This window comes from Coptis chinensis, chromosome 3, assembly GCF_015680905.1.
Source record: "Coptis chinensis isolate HL-2020 chromosome 3, ASM1568090v1, whole genome shotgun sequence".
Classification (NCBI taxonomy): domain Eukaryota; kingdom Viridiplantae; phylum Streptophyta; class Magnoliopsida; order Ranunculales; family Ranunculaceae; genus Coptis; species Coptis chinensis.
In genome coordinates this window covers 106,766,455-106,784,422 of record NC_141458.1, presented here as the reverse complement: position 1 = coordinate 106,784,422, position 17,968 = coordinate 106,766,455, and the positions used below count along the sequence as shown (strand labels likewise).

The window sequence follows — 17,968 nt, the reverse complement described above, 5'->3', positions numbered from 1 at the left end:
AAGCTTTTGACTCGAGACTAGGTGCCACCTGTTATTTTTTAATATAAATTATTCTCTTTTTCACCCTTCCAAGATAACTACTTGTAGATAAGAGATAACTACCGAATAAAGATTGAAGAAGATAACTACTTTTAGATAAGATAACTACTAGAACAAAAATAGTAGATTTTGGATTTGAATAGAATTTAGCAAAAGTACGTGTATTTGCTCCAAAAGTTAAATTTGACACTACTACCTGTTTTCATCCTAATGTGGATGCGTTATAAACTTATACATTTTAAAATCTGCAGATGCACCATGTTATAAACTTATATATTTTAAAATGCAGATGCACCACGTTATAAATTTATATATTTTAAAATGCAGATGCACCAGTTATAAACCTATATATTTTAAAATGCATACACACCAATGATTTTAAAATACATATACAAAATGCATTTGATTATTTATTTTGTGGGTTTGATTAACTACTATTAAATGAAACGGGTTGGTTTAGAGTTTATTGTTTATAAATTTAGAATATAGGGATTAAGGTTTAGTGTCTTAAGGTTTAGGCTTTAGGCTTAGGGTCTAGTTTATAGGGGTTAGGGTTTAGTGTCTTAAGGTTTAGGGTTTAGGCTTAGGGTCTAGTTTATAAAGATTTTGGGTTTAATGTCTAGTGGTTTGGAGTTTAGACTTAACGACTAGTGTCAAATGCCTCCACAAAATATTGGAGGCATAATATTTTTAGTTTTTTCATTACCGAAAACCTAGTGTGCGCAGGGTGTACTCAGCGTATAGCATCTGGGCCACTCATATAGGCACAAGTCTTGGTGTATTCGCAAAGAAAGAAGTATTGTCCAAGGGCTCTCATTCCTGCAAGACTCATACACTCTGATGCTCCCACCCTAGATGCCCTCTTTTCATTATATGCATTTTTAAATGTGAAGGCAGGTAGTTATAAGTGAATTTTTTGTGTGAAATTTAATTTTTTATTTTGTATCCCACTATATTACTCGGTAGATAGTCGGTTATGTTTGTTTCCAAGTGAGGATATTTTCGTCTATTCCTGGTAAAGTTGGATAACAGGTGGTTAGTTCCACATTCTAGTCAAATTGGAGTATTAAATTCTAAACAAATTTAAGAGGAGTCTTAGGACTACTAAATATTTATAACTAAGTCCTCTAGACTAATTTTCTGGATACCAATATGGATAGAGTTTGAACGCAGAAGTAAAGGCACGAAGCAAGCAACCATGAACTGCCTACTGCCACCTGGTATTCCAACACCTTGAAGGTACTCGAATGAAACTGTATAATAAAAAACATAAATAATAACAAACCATTTTGATGCGTGATATTGACCTTACAATATAAATAGGATAAACTATATGATTCCACTCTTCTTCAGCAATGCTTCAACGAATACATCTAAGTATCTAACATAGATACTGCAATTTTTAAGCGGTTTTGACTTGGTGAACAAGTATTTATACGAATACATTCATCAAAGCACAGACAGTCAGATAATATCGAAACTAATAATATTCTAATGTAATAATAACTGTTACATATAATGGAGTTGCAACTCTGTAAATGAAGGTAATGGTAGGAGAATAACAACCTGGTTATTAACGAGTAATTTATCTAACGCTGATACATGGCTAAGTCCAGTCCGCTTATCAATAAGAATTGCAGGCTGTCCTGGTTACTGTTTGGTCTTCTCGAAGGCAGCAACTTGGATAGTTCATCTTGCCGGAAGCTGAATGTGTCATGTATGTTGTTCAGCACTTCAGCTATAAACAATAAGAAAACAAACAAGAAGAGTCAACTACAAAGATTCAAGTTATGCCAATTTATGGAATAGGGTATTGCAAGATGATCTAATGCATTAATACCCAGTGTTCTATATATTTAATATACTTTGCCTTTTGTATTCAAAACAAAGCTGTACCTATAACAATTGCAGTAAATTTTGGTATAGACAGCTTTACAAATACTGTGGCTCAGACACTTCAAAACTGGATGCAGAGTTTGAATCATTTACCACTACGTAGATTTAATTTCCTTGCAAAATCTCTCTTCGTGTGTGGCTGTGGTGGGAAGGGATAAAATTAAGAATTCAACATAATCTCAAACTCTTGAGCAAACTTAATCAGAAAGGCTGATCAATAATGGCACACTTCTTTGTTGACGTATTCACCAGTGAAAATAGCTACACCTGAGAATCAGTTTATCACCCTTAAGGAATAATAACAACTGAGTTTCTCTCTTTTCCACAGCATCAATAAGCTAAAAGAACATGTTGTATGGACTCGATAACTCAAGCTCTTTCAGTGTCATAGACAGCATTATATTGCCCCTCGTAATGTATATGTTGCTAAATCTGAACAAATAACCACACCTCTAAAACATCCACAGTATCAAGCAATTCTGTTCTACGCATATTACTTGCAGCTTAAAGGAGAAGAAGTTGAGCTCAAGTTCTAATATTTGCACTTAAAGAAGCGAAACAAGACTGAAACTTCCAATATGGATTGGAAGGTGAGGTTCATGAGATATAAGCTGCACCATTGACAAAAAAAGAAGAAAAAAATCCAAACAGACTTGGCATCTGTTTTGAACTCTTAAATTGGTGCCCTTTCTGTGCTCTCCAGCAGGTTGCAGTGAGCAATTTTCCACACACTCACTGTTACCTCTGTTAAAATAATGCACGTACATAGTCTATTTGTGCAGCAACAGAGGGGCCCCTAAGAATTGAGATTACTAATAAGAAATCCAAAATAAATTAATAAATATAAACAATTAACAAAAAAACCTCATTTATCAGAACATGATGTAGGAAGCAACTACATTCATTTCCAAAAATCAGTGGTTGGGGACACCCAATAAAGGGATGGATCTGTATATTGTTAGATACTAAGATATAACAATAGTGGCTCCGGGTAGTTACTGAGTAGCTTAGCAATCAGGTGCATGGAAGTGTTCCAAGATTTCGTCAAAAAGAAATAAACCACATACAAACAAATTGGGCAGTACTGAATGGCCTAGTGCCAGCTTAAAACACCTCTAGAAAGGGATACAACAGGAAAAACTTTGAGTGTATACCTAAAGCTAAAATTTCATCAAAAAACAATTCTATAATGTTAGCTATATATGTATGTTCAGAACTGCAACTGTAATGCCCAAATGAACAAGTTATACACAATTACTTTTCAAGTATACCGAATGAATCAGTTCTTTGTAACTTTGTTAATCCAAAAAGTCATACTAGTCATACTAGTCATCAAAGGGCTTCTTTGTTATTGGAGTAAAATTTATGTGGACCTAAGAAACATTCGCTTTGAACAATTAGTTGCCGGATGGGAAGATATTATGTATAGAGAGTCTTGAGTAGGGTGGTTGTTTTACTTTTGGGTTGTTTTCATTTTTGTTCTATGTAATTGTAGGTTATCTCGACCTACGTTTCTTTGATCTATTAAAATTTAAACCTTTACCAATAAACAAAAAATGAACCAGTTCATAAGAAACAATATACCATAAATGAGAGATCTTTATTAAATCACAGCATACAAATAGCTATATTGTTACCTTTGATGCCCTATGAAGTCATCCTAATCTGAGTTAGGTGTTGATATCCAAGTTGGTGGAGGCCAAAATAGCAAGTAGCTCGAGTCCGCTAACTCTTCAAAAGTACCATCCTTCAGATCGAACACTCCTATGTTATGACTAAATGTATCTTTTCCACGATCCAAGGAAAATTCGTAATCCGTGAAAAAGATGCGGTTCCCTTTGCATCCAGGAAAATCCAATGCGGAGATAGAATACGAGCCTTGTGGACTCAGCAAAAAAACTCTATCTCCCAAACTCTCTACAGGGACCCATTGTTGTTGTTCTTCATCTAAAACGAACACTTTGCAGTCAATAGGCATACATTGACCATGGCTATCACAAGGCCAGTTTGGACCATGTTCTTCTACATAAATATCAACTAGAAACAATTGCTTATTTGATATTATGAGATGCCTACGACTATCTACATAGATAATCGGAACACAATTTGTTTCCCTAAACTGCTTCATCTGTTCCTCTTCATAGCGCTTCACAACACGATTTGCTAGTGTAGTTGAACTCAAAGTATAGGGATCCATAACAAAAGTTTGTCCAGTGCTATCAACAACGATGAATTGTCCCTTGTAATGTATTAAATCATCAAAACTAGCCTCGTGATCTTTGATTACAAAATCAGTCCATGTCACATATCCACACTTAAAATAGCCAAACTTCTCCAACGGAGTGCCACGACAACAAAATTACTGTTACTTGCGGTTGAAGATGTTAAAATAACCTTCCGAACATTAACATCAACATTTGAACTCCAATAATATATTCCTCTCTTGGGGGAAAACCTGCTAGCATCATCGGTTTCTTTACAAAGCCCGTATATTTGAAAATCAGATAGATTCAATACCTCTGAAAATGGTTCCGGAGGAGCGTACTCATACCATCTTAATAGTGGGTCAATAAGATGAACAACATTGGGGGATTCTTCTTCCACTTTAATTAGCCAAGAAGAACCTGATTCGGGTTGGGTTTGTAGTTGCTCCTTGGGACGAAGAGTATAGATGGTAGTTTCAACAAGTTTGCAAGAACCAAGACGAGTATGTGTGATGTCGTGATCATCAAGTATTGGGACAGGAAGTACAGGGGAGAAAAAAGGTGGAGTTGGGGGTGTAGAAGATCTCCATGATTGACAAACAGAACGAAACTGTATGGTTTCAAACTTGGTGTCAATATGTTTTGATATTGCATTCAATAATTCATCTGGCAAATGCAACCAGCAGTCACGTTTAAGCCTACTACTACTACTAGTACTACTCATGATTCTTCTACAAATTCAGACTCACTCTAGAAACAAATATGAAGACAAAACGATGGAAATGAAGGGGGAAGTTTAGGATCGTATACCATGGTTATGACGGTAGCGTTTCTCCATCAAGGAACGGTTCGAATTCGAAACGGTTGCCACATGTATTAATACTTTGGATTATGGACGAAGAACGGTTGAAATTTAAGGAAAGAAAACAGTCAAATTTAATTAGTTGAGGAATAATCGGTAACTCATGAAAATTGAGAAAAACGAAAATTATATTTGGGCCAGACTTTCACAGCCCACACGTATTAGTGTACTAGCCCATGATCGGCCACACTGGGACTTCTTAATGGTGTCAGTTATGATTTTCATTTTGATGAACGAATCGGGGGCACGTAGAAATCTCTGTTGCGCCCTAATTTCCTCTGTATCGCGTACACGGGTACGGACACGGACACAAGCAAAACAGACGCTAATTCTCAGATCTTGCTGTGTCCAAATCGTCGTACCCGTGTCCAAACCAGACACTCCGTCCCGTACCCATGCAACACAGGTAGAAATTGATTGTAAAATTGTAGTTTTTGACTTTCAAATTGATAATGGCAGTAGGGTTGAGCTGCCACGAACTACGTGCTACTAGGAGGGTATAAAATGCGCTGGTTTTTCATGTTTTTGATAAGGTGTTTGAATGCACAAAGCAAATAATAAGCAAACCCCGTTTCCATACCCTGTCCAAAGAAGCCAATTGCCTCCACATTGTTTTACACTGACTTATACGTCAAGAAGATCATATAAAAGTTTTCAACTATCAAAAGATTGAGCCTGTACATGCTGAGAGACTATTGGGATTATCGCAAACACTATTTTGAAGTATTTCAGGTACACCAAGCTTTTTTTTTTTTGGCGGAGTGAATCTGACGGAAGAGCTAGCAGAAAAATGGGGCGTGTGACAATACGGTTGAGCTATCACAAAATACATGGTGCTAATAAAAGCAACGCTGGTGTGCCTATTGTCATCTCGCGCCCAATAAGCACATAAGAAGGAACATACATAACAGCAGGTTTTCAAGAAGAAGAAAATTTGATCAAAAAAGAAAAAGAAACTTGCTGAACAACAGTTCTTTAAGAAAAAACATTAGATGAAATGAGTGGCACCAATAATTTAAATGAAAATATTAGATGTGGAAAAATTACACGAGCTCTGCCAAGTGTTATCAGTGTTATCAACAGCATTTAACTGCCGCATGTAATATTGCAATGTATCTGTTGCTAAGAACAAAACGAATAACCACAGTTCTAAGCATAATACGTGTTAGCTTTAAGGGGAAAAAGGTGAGCTCAAGTTCTAACATTTGCACCAAAAGAAACAAACCATGACTGCAACTTCCAAGATCGATTCCAAGGTCCATAAACTGGCCGGAACCAAAAAAAAAAAAAATAATCAAGGGTCCCAAAATCAAACAGAATTGGTCACTTGTCGTTGGTTTACAGTCCCGTACTCCAATAGTCGATTTGCGTAGCATTAAAGGAGCCCCTAAAATTTATGATTTCTTAAAACATAAACCAAATCCACACTTTATGATGTGTAGGGACTAGGGAGCATCAAAATTGATTTTCATAAATCAAAGTAGTTAGGGGCACCAAAGAAGGCAATGCAGGCTCTGGGAAGTGGCCGAGTAATTAGCTTAGCAATCCAATGTAAAGTTGCGTCCAAGATTTCCTAGGTCAGAAAGTCCGTAAGCAACAAACCACGTACAAACAAGGTACTATTAGAGGTATTAGGGGCAGAGTTGCAGAACTGTTAGAGATGTAGCAAGAATCCGCTGGCCAAAACATGGATAGAAACAAAAGCAGGATGTTTACAGGACACATCGATGCAACAAGACTTCAGAGAGTCAAGGAAGTACTGGGCATTCAGGTGGACATGATACCAAACAAATATCTTGGAGTCCCACCGATACAAGGAGGAGTTAAAAGTTCAACTTACTAGTACAATTGATAAAATCAGAGTTGGATTGCTAGTGGCAAGCTGTTGTCTTTTCAAGGCAGATGTGTTATGTGTTTTGATCAAATCAGTGCTGAGCAGCATTCCAGTATATAACACGAGTGTTTCTATATGGCCTGCGAGCATCATCAAAGACTGTGAAGCAATGCTTAGAAATTTTAATCCCATAGAAAGAAGGAAGATCACAATAGCATGGGCTTGGCAACGCAACCAAATTTGTCGCCAAATGTTGGGCAGTGATCTTATCACTATAAAGGCAATCGAGATGAACTGGAGGAATCTTTGGCTTGAATGTGACTCTATGGCAGCCGTCATTGCTTTCAATGGAAATAAAGTTCCATGGGAAATGATAGGAAGATGGCGCAGGATCAAGGACACAATTCAAAATTGGTGGATCACGCATACTTGTGTTGGGAGATTTCACTAGAAGGTCACACCTCAATCTAGCTACTTTCTATCCCAAATGATTTCAACTTGGAGATCACACCAAGGAAATCACCCACCCAAGACTTTGGTAGTTATCACAACAAACTCAAACAAGCAAAGCCACTAACTTATCATCACCCATAACAAGCAAACAATAATAATGGAAGTAAATATGCAAAGAGACACAATGATTTAAGGTGGTTCGGTAAATGTTACCTACATCCACACAAGAGCCGAGTTTCCTTTATAACAAAGATTGGAGAGTTTACAAGAGATCAAGAATCAATAAGAAGAGGCCTCACTCAAGCCCTAGCTCAATAGAGCTCCCACAATACCCTAGAAATGAATCTCTCAAAGTTCTATCTCAAAACCCTAATCTATTACCTTTATATAGGTGTACATAGACAAAGGGGAGGAAAAATGGACTTGGGCCGCATTCGGAGCATGATGCTGAAGCGCCATAGGTGAGCCTTGGCGCCCTCTTCATTAGATCATGGCCAGCTGAAAGGCCAGAGTGAGCCTTGGCCCTCTTCATCGAGCATGAGCGAGTGCGCTGTGGATGAGCCGCGATCGCTCTCTTCATCATCGTTCGAGAGTCGAGAGTGGCATACGGACACCGAGCAAAGCTCGGCGGTTCCAACAACCCAACAATCTCCCCACTTGGAACCTTCGAGATTCTTCATGCACATCACATCTCAATTGTAACAACTCAATCCAAATCCAATATACTAAAGAAAACACTCGGCTCGTCCATCATGGTCTTCAAGCAAGAAGACCCACCGAAGTTGAACACAACTTCAACTTCTCAGTAGGCACGGTCTTGGTCAACATATCCGCCGGATTCTCACTCCCTTGGATCTTCTCAAGTGCCAAAACCTCATCCTCCAACAGAGATCGGATAAAATGATACCGGAGACTAATGTGCTTGGTCCTAGAATGAAAGGCGAATTCTTGGCAAGATGTATAGCACTCGACCGTCACCGTGGTAACACACTTCTCTCTTGCTTCATCCCAAGCTCTTCCATCAATCCCTCAGAACCGGATCATCTCTTTGCTTGCCTCTCAGAACGCCACATACTCGCTTACGTGGTAGACAAAGCAACAATATTCTCAGAATCGAGAAATCCAACTCATCGCGGTAGCACCTATCAGAAAAGACATAACCAAGAGTGCTTCATCTTCGATCTACTTCTCCTGCAAAATCGGCATCCACATACCCTTGCAGGTTCACAACACCCCTTCCATAACATAGGTATTTCTCTGTAGTACCTCTCAGATATCTCAATATCCACTTCACGGCTTCCCAATGTTGCTTGTCAGGATTAGACATAAATCTACCGGCTCCCCACCGCTGGGCTATATCCGGCGATGTGCAAACCATGGCATACATAAGACTTCCAATGGCAGAGGCGTATGGTACCTTAGCCATGAAGTTTCTTTCCTCAACAGTCTTGGGAGAGTGTTCCTTGGATAACTTGAAGTGGACTGCCAAAGGTATGCAAACTGGTTTCGCACTACCCATGCTGAACCTCTTCAATACCTTCTCAATATACTCAGCCTGAGATAACTCCAGAATACCTTTCTTCCTATCTCTTCTGATTCTCATCCCTAGAATCTGTTTCGCTGCACCCAAGTCCTTCATAGAGAACTCACTTGCTAACTTCTCTTTCAATCTCCCAATTTCTGACATATCAGAACTCGCTACTAACATATCATCAACATATAGCAACAGGATGACGTAGCTGGAGTCGAACTTCTTGAAGTAGCAACAATGGTCAGCGTTGCACTTATAGTAGCCATTTCCTTGCATGAAGTTATCAAACTTCCTGTACCACTGCCTAGGGGCTTGTTTCAAACCATACAAGCTCTTTCTCGAGCACGCATACCATATTCTCTTTACCCTTCTTGATGAAACCCTCCGGTTCTTGCGATATAAATTTCCTCAACTAGGTCACCATGGAGGAAGGCGGTTTTAACATCCAACCGCCAAGATATAAATCTTCCGGCCGCAACAATACTCAACACCGACCGAATAGTATTCGGGTTTCACCACCGGGAGAATATCTCCGTGAAGTCAATGCCTTTCTGCTGAAAACCCTTGACTACTAGCCTTGCCTTGTATCTCTCGGGAACCATCATGTTCCTCTTTGACTCTAAACACCCATTTGTTCTAGAGAGCTTCTTGCCCATGGGTAGTTTGGCTAACTCCCACGCCACAAAGAGATGAGGGACTTCATCTCATCTTGCATAGCAAGCTCCCACTTGCTTGCATCACTCACCTCCAATGCTTCATCATAGCATTGAGGCTCGCCACCATCGATGAAGTAGCAAGTAATTCACATAGGTGGAGGGGCGGATATCTCGAACTTCGGTACATGTGGCCCGGATGTCTTCCTTGGGGGCACGAGGTGGGAGATGGACTTCGGTGGTGTAGTATCCTCATTATTCTCTCGAGTCACTACTACTTTGTCATCCTCGATCGTGGGGCTCCCACTATACCACGACTTACATCAAGTCTTCCAACTCAACATACTGCGTGCGCCTCTCGTACCCGATTCCTTGGTTTGTGCTTCATCTCGTCCTTGTACATCACCTTCTCATTAAACACAACATCTCTACTACTTAATGATTTTCCAATTTTGATCATCCCGTAAGCGATACCCAAAATCATCACCGCCATAGCCAATGAAGGTGCACTTTAGTGACTTAGCATCAAACTTGCTTCTAGCTTGGTCACTAATGTGGACATAGGACACACAACCAAACACCTTCAAATGGGAAAGGTTCACATCCTTCCCGCTCCACACTTCCTCCGAATCTTAAAATCCAAAGGCACCGATGGTCCTCTATTGATCGTAAGTCAGCGTGCTAACACTTTCTGCCCGGAACTGCTGGGCAAGCCTCCTGCTAGTGTACGATACACCTAGCTCTCTCTGTCGTTTCTATTCATCCGCTCTGCAAACCCCATTCTCACAGGTGTGTCCCCGCAAAGTCTTTTTCCATCTTGATGCCATTGTCGGCACAGTACTTCTTAAAACCTGAATCCTCATACTCTCCACCGTTGTCGGATCTCAGCTTCTTTACTTTCAAGCTTGTCTCATTCTCAACCATGGCCTTCCAAGTCTTGAACACTTCAAATACTTCTGACTTGTGTCTCAAGAAATAGACCCACACCTTCCTAGTATGGTCATCAATGAAAGTCACAAAATATGACTTTCCGCCAAGTGAAGAGACATTAGCCGCCCCCCGCATTATCTCATGAATCAACTCAAGCCTTCTTGCTTTCGAGTCCGACCCATTCTCTCAAAACTCACCCGCTTCGCTTTCCAAATACACAGTTCTCCGCGAGTCAATTTCATCGGATCAACTTTGGGAGTTTACCGTAAGAGTGAAGGATTTTCATTCCTTTCTCACTCATGTGACCAAGTCTCATGGTGCCAAACATTCGATCCTCTTTGCCATGTGCCACGCGAATCGACTCACAACCATGTGCGATCATGTAGAGAGTACCATCTTTCTTACCATTTGCAACAATCAATGAACCCTTCGAGACCTTCCAAGTATCACCAAGAAAGATCAGAACAAATCCTTCACTTGCCAATTGCCCCACAGAAATCAAATTCTTCCTCAAATCCGGAACGTGTCTGACGTCCCTCAATAACCATGACGAGCCATTCATCTTGATATGCACGTCACCCTTGCCTACAATGTCACAAGGTTGGTCATCACCGAGAAAGACCGTTCCAAGGTCACCTTCGGTGTAGTTCTCAAGGAACTCTCGATGTGAGGTAGCATGGAAAGATGCGCCGGAATCAAGTACCCAAGACTCCTTCTTGTGCTCCATCGAACATATCAAAGCGTCATCTACCATCTCAACAACATTAGCTTCTTGATTCTTTTTCTTGTTCTTATTAATGTTGTTGTTGTTTCTTGGTGCCGGGCAATTGGGGCTATAGTGGCCTGCCTACCACAATTATAGCACACCACTTCACTTATGTCTCGAGGTTTGTGTTCAACGCTTTGCAATTGGGAGGCTTGAGATTTCGATCTCCCCCTCCACTTCTTCTTACTACGACTCCTGTTTGACTTTCTTCCCCTACTTTCAGTGCTCAATGCCGACCCTGAAGTTGATCCCGAAGATGACGGACAATCCTCGTCTCCGGTTTTCTCGGTTTAGTACCATACTAACAACGTGCTCAAACTTCAACTTGGTCATTCCCAAGAGAGCCACTAATAGCCGCCATAGTCGCCTTCCAACTTGGAGGCAATTGTCCAAGTATCGCCAAAGCTAGCACCTCATCACTAAATGTAATCTCAACCGACTCCAATTGGTCCTTAGTTTGGTTGAATTCATTTAGGTGATCCTTGAAGGAGGTCCCCTCCAACATTTTCATACTAAATAGCTTGGTGATCAAATAGACTTTGTTCGCGGCCGAGGGTTGTTCATACATCGTAGTAAGTGCCTCCATGAGAGACTTCGCCGTCTTCTCAGTCTTAATATTGAAGGCTACCGACTTCGAAAGACTCAATCGGATTGTGGCCAAGGCCTTTCTATCTTGAAATCCCATTTATCTTGCGGGAATCTCCTCGGGCTTCTCACTTATCAACGTTTCCATCAAATCCTTTTGATAGAGAACATCCTCAATTTGCATCTTCCAATAGCCAAGTTTGTTCCACAAACTTCTATCTTGTAGCTTTCCTTTTCGGTCGTCATGACTTTACTGAATCAAAAACCTACGGTGGAGTACCTCTCAGAGGAATTTCCTCAAACACCCTGTAGCTCTGACACAGTCCTGAAGCTCTGATACCACTTGTTGGGAGATTTCACTAGAAGGTCACACCTCAATCTAGCTACTTTCTATCCCAAATGATTTCAACTTGGAGATCACACCAAGGAAATCACCCACCCAAGACTTTGGTAGTTATCACAACAAACTCAAACAAGCAAAGCCACTAACTTATCATCACCCATAACAAGCAAACAATTATAATGGAAGTAAATATGCAAAGAGACACAAGGATTTAAGGTGGTTCGGTAAATGTTACCTACATCCACACAAGAGCCGAGTTTCCTTTATAACAAAGATTGGAGAGTTTACAAGAGATCAAGAATCAATAAGAAGAGGCCTCACTCAAGCCCTAGCTCAATAGAGCTCCCACAATACCCTAGAAATGAATCTCTCAAAGTTCTATCTCAAAACCCTAATCTATTACCTTTATATAGGTATACATAGACAAAGGGGAGGAAAAATGGGCTTGGGCGCAATTACGCATGAGCATGGCTATAGGTGTGGCCTTGGCCCTCTTCATTAGATCATGAGCGCCGAAAGGTAGCCTTGAGCCCTCTTCATCAGAGCATGAGCGCGAGTGCGCCTGGGATGGCCAGCGATCACGCGCCTCTTCATCAGGTTCAGGAGTCGAGAGTGGCATACGGACACCGGAGCAAAGCTCGACGGTTCCAACAACCCAACAACTTGGAGGGAAGCCAACTTTGGAGCTGACTCAGCTGCGGAGAAAGCTTCAACATTCAACAAAGGGGTAGTCTTTTGGAGTGATTCTACACCTGATTTTGTTACTAGAGTTGAAACTCCTTTCCAAACTTACTACAGGTTTAAGTGAAGGGCTCAAATAGTTATAATGTTCACCTCAATGCGCAAACTCTATACATTCTTTTTTTTTTATCTTTCTAATAAGATTCCTTACTTGCATATAAGAAAAAATCTGCCTGTTGTGTTATATGAACTCTACTTAAACGAACTCCAAAAAAACTCCACCACGAAAAATAATGAATTAGAAGCTGATTTTTGGTGGAGATGTTCTTTCCATAATATAGATCATCCTTAGAAAAAATCAGCACTTTTGAAGATGTCTAGGGTAGACGTATCAAAATTTGTTTACAGTGTTATAAAATTATCCAATGGTCCAGATTTTTCAAATTTCAAAACAACTTTTGACAAGGTTAAACATTTTCGTTTGGGCTGATTTTTTTGTAGGAAGATTCTCTATTATGATAAGACTATCTTCACCAAATATCACCCCTCAATTCATCTTATAAATCCACTTTTGGTGGTAGAGTTCATTTGGAGTTCATATAACGAGCTCGAACAAAAAAATACTACATTAATACCCAAATGAATAAAATATACATAATTACTTTTCAAGTATACCGAATGTACCAGTTCATAAGAAACATATACCATAGATGACCGATGAAAGACCTTTAAATCAAATCACATAATGCAAATAAACAGAGTTACCTTTAATGCCCTACGAAGTAATCCTAATCTGAGTTAGGTATTGAAATCCAAGTTGGTGGCGGCCAAAACAGCAAGTAGCTCGAGTCCGCTAACTCTTCAAAAGTACCATTCTTCAGATCGAACACTCCTATGTTATGACTAAATGCATTTTTTTCACGGTCCAAGTGAAAGTGGTAATCCGTTAATAAGATGCAGTTCCGTTTACATCCAGGAAAATCGAATGCGGAGATAGAATACGAGCCTTGTGGATTTACCAAAAACACTCTATCCCCCAAACTCTCTACAGGAACCCATTGTTGTTTTTCTTCATCTAAAACGAACACTTTGCATTCAATAGGTGTACATTGACCATAGCTGTCACGGGACCAGTTTAGATCATGTTCTTCTACATAGATATCGACTAGAAACAATTGCTTATTTGATATTATGAGACGCCTAGTACTATCTACACAGATACTCGCCTCTTCGTAGCTATTCACAACACGATTTGCTAGTGTAGTTGAACTCAAAGTATAGGGATCCAGAACAAAAGTTTGTCCAGTGCTATCAACAAAGATGAATTGTCCCTTGTAATGTATTATATCATCAAAACGAGCATCCTGACCTTTGATTACAAATTCAGTCCATGCCACATCTCCATGCTTAAAAACAACCAAACTTCTCCAATGACGGATTGCCATGATGACAAAATTATTGTTACTTGCGGTAGATGATAAAACAACCTTCCGAACATCAACATCAGACCTCGAATAATGTATTCCTCTCTTGGGGGAAAACCTGCTATCATTATCGGTTCGCACAAGATGATATTCTTTACAAAGCCCGTATATTTGAAAATTTGATAGTTTCAATTCCGCGTCACTAAAATCCTTACAGCATCTTAATAGTGGATCAATAAGATGAACGACATTCCGGGATTCTTCTTCAACTTTAATTAGCCAAGAAGAAACTGATTCGGGTAAGGGTTGTAGTTGGCCCTTGGGTCGAAGAGTATAGATGGTGTTTTCAACAAGTTTGCAAGAACCAGGACGAGTAAATTTGAGGTCGTGATCATCAAGTATTGGGAGAGGAAGTATAGGGGAGAAAAAACGTGGAGTTCGGGGTGTAGAAGATCTCCATGATTGACAAACAGAACGAAACTGTATGGTTTCAAACTTGGTGTTAATATCTTTTGATATTGCATTCAATAAGTCATCAGGCAACTTCGACCAGCAGTCACGTTTAAGCCTCTTAATACTAGTAGTACTCATGATTCTTCTACTTAGTCGTAATCTACTAGTTAGTAAAATTTCTCTATCAATAAACGATTTGAGTTTGATACGGTTGCTATAAAATTATGGACGATGAACAAAAAAATTTACGTTTGGCAACCTTGAGTGTGTTTGCTTGCGAATAATACTAATGAGAATTAGAATTCTAACAAGACTTGGATTCTTACTTTGGTGGGAATTTGATTCTCACTCTAAAACCATGTTAATTGGGATTCTCATGGTAGATAAGGGTAGTTAATTTCTTAAATATCCTACCTACATTAATATCCGTTCTGCCAAGATGCTCCTAAGCCACCACGTTAGCAATTTTTTTTAAAAAATCCTCACTTAAAACATAATTATTTCGTAGATTACCGATTTAACTTTATTATTGGTGTATGTTGAAATTTTAAGAAAATTGTTTTAGTCTTTTCATATGCTTGGAAAATAAAAAACCAAATACACACCCTTAAAGCTTGGTTGTAACTCATTCATCTTTTTTAAGCCTTCTGATCTTTTCTCGACAATTATGTCTCTACCGTTATTATTTTCATGTCCGTCTCCAATAATTAATCCAACAACTTCTGCTGAAGAACAAAAATCCATTCAACATACACTCAATTAGATTAAGGGGTTTCATCAATTTTATCAAAATTTCGAATTTAAAAGGTTTAGTTTCGTAAGTTTCATAACCCCATGTCCCCAAATACTTACACTAGATGTCAGGCATCCGCAAAATTTTGACTTTGAGGAGAGTTTGGTATTTTGATTTTGAGGTTGGGGGGTTGTTAATATTTTTATTTTGAATGGGTTTTTTATGTAGGGGTTGGGTAAATTTGTGATTTTTGATTGATTTTGATGTGTGGCTAGCGGAATTTATGGTGTTGTTACTGTTTTTATAGATGTCTAGACATGACTAATAATCCCAAAGTCTTCTGGTGTAAAGACAAAGAATACCAATATCGCAAAACAGATTTAAAACGGAATAATCAATCATCTAAGCATCCACTTCCAACACAATGGTATGGTTGATGAAAAATGGTGTCGGAATCAACTGTTCGAATGGATACTCACAAGAATCCAGTTCAACCTATAGAAAGAGATCATAAATAGTATAAACTATTCACCACTTTATAGGAAAGAGCAAAACAGAAAGCCAGTCACTGTCCGTGTGGGTGTGTGAGAGAGAAAGAATCTGAACTGTAACAACTTCCTTGCCACCTTTGTTACAAATGTTGGCTAGGGTATTGCCCTTTTGTTTTAACATACAAGTAACTTAATTAACCCCCAAAATTTCATTTCTATCAAGCCCATCCTCTTTATTTCAATTCAAATGGTGTAAAATTTTAATCTTTATATTAAATTTGTTTTTGTTGTAGAGAAAGACGAAAAGGGGTTGTTTTAAAATGTAGAGCTAAGTTAACGCAAGATGCCCCTTTTGTTGTGGCAATTGGAACCTGTGTGCTAAATTCATTAGTTTTTCCACTTCCTAAAAGTGAAATGATGATGATCCTAATTTTCCAGTGGATTCTACTGATGCTAGGTTTGCTGTTATGGGATTATTAACTTCATCTCCAATTTTAATTGGCTGGTAATATTATTATGCAATTTGTTTTTGTTTTTTAATGAATTTTAATTTTATTTGTTCTTAATTATATACTTACTTAGATTATAGAGTTGGATACTTGTTTAGTTGCATACTGGTAGCAAAATTTATGTGTTGTATTCTATTGTTTATTTGACTCCTTACCTAAGGTTAGTTATTTTGTCATTTATCAATGTATGGTTATTAAGTTTGTTTGTTATTATGTCCATGTGCACGTTAAGTGATGGTTAGGTGTTTTAAAGCTCCTGCAGTTTGAAGTGTTGTGCCTATATGTGCGAATTAGCATCTTCAAGTGTCGGTGAAATAGTCCGTGGCATTATTTAGAGTGTGTCACTTGGATTAGTAGTTTGCTTAAAAGAATTAATGAGTTGGTGTAGAGCCTATGAACCTGATAATGGGGTTTTGTTTATGGGTCGGATTCCTTGGATAGCAGTAAGGATTAAGGCTTAAATAGGTACGTATGTAGCTTAATAATAGGTATGGGGGATAACATTTTCGTAGGAGAGTATATACATAAGCAGAATATGTATACAATTTAAGTATGCAGTTGTCACAGTCATTATTCAATCATGTCCTCAAGGGTAGTAGCATCACTTAAGGTTTACGTAGCACTATATTTGATGTGAATCGGAGCACTTAGCTGTTCTTTTCTAAATAAGAGCAATGATTAATATATTTGCTTTCTAGCATAGCCTTTAACATAGATATAATATGCAGCCGATGTTATTTGGTACTGATCCGATGCAATTCCCTTCTTACAATTTCATTTGAAAGAGACTGTTCACATCTTTATAATAGGTAAATGTGTTACATATTCTTTTATACACTCCAAGATTTGCAATAGGAATCCATGATTCATGTTCTCTGTATACTTGCAGATCACCTTTTGTTTTGTTTTCTCCTCTTTTTGTGTGCTATACTAAATTGTAGTGATTTATGTAACAGGTTTCTGCTTCTGCAAATGCTACACCTGATCTTGGAAGGTATCCACCTTTTAAAAGAGAGGTAATGATGCCTTGACTTGGCGGGGCTTTTTGATCATTTTATCTTTTCATTTGTAGGAGTTTTACAAAGCGTTTTTTACACAATCACATCTTATTTAGTCTTACTATTGCAACTTTTCTATGAAACAGGTTGTGACAATTGCAAGCGCTGCATTAGATAAATTTAAGAATGATGCTAAGAAGATGGTTGTTGCACTGGAGCTAACATGCTTTTGTTCCTCCACAACATTTCATTCGTTTAGTACAGAGTAGGTAAGCTTGATACATTATTGTTTGTAGGACTTTGATCATGTATGTTGGTTAGGGGTGTCTCTTTTTGTTGAATTTCCGATTTTTCCTAATCCGACCGAAAATTGGTCATTTAGTTTTCATGGGCGATTTTCCGATTTTCCGATTTCAAAAATTCGAAAAAAATTGGATCGGATTTGGATATAATTCTAAAATCCGATCCGATCCCAAATTTCGAAATTTCCGATATTATTGCCAATTTATTCCGAAAATATATACTTCTCTCATTGTCAACTTTTAGATCTCGACCGTTCATTCATTTTCTAGTTTTTACTTCC

General features: G+C 38.7%; 1 protein-coding gene and 1 long non-coding RNA gene across 2 annotated transcripts; both read right to left on the bottom strand.

The window, feature by feature from the left end:
* Nucleotides 1-1,390: 1,390 nt before the first annotated feature.
* Nucleotides 1,391-7,261, bottom strand: LOC147512660 (uncharacterized). The gene is made up of 2 exons (XR_015215048.1): nt 3,573-7,261; nt 1,391-1,777 (listed from the first exon to the last, which is right to left on the bottom strand). It is a non-coding gene; the product is annotated as an uncharacterized LOC147512660 (long non-coding RNA).
* Nucleotides 7,262-13,555: 6,294 nt separating this feature from the next.
* On the bottom strand, nt 13,556-14,792 carry LOC147512659 (F-box protein SKIP23-like). Its single transcript, XM_086598763.1, has one exon. It carries the CDS (start codon nt 14,790-14,792, stop codon nt 13,566-13,568), a length of 1,227 nt encoding a protein of 408 aa, XP_086454889.1. The 3' UTR covers nt 13,556-13,565.
* Between the last annotated feature and the right edge of the window lie 3,176 nt (nt 14,793-17,968).

Coding starts and splice junctions, on each gene's coding strand:
- LOC147512659 (XM_086598763.1), bottom strand. CDS start 14,792: ATGAGTACTACTAGTATTAAGAGGCTTAAACGTGACTGCTGGTCGAAG.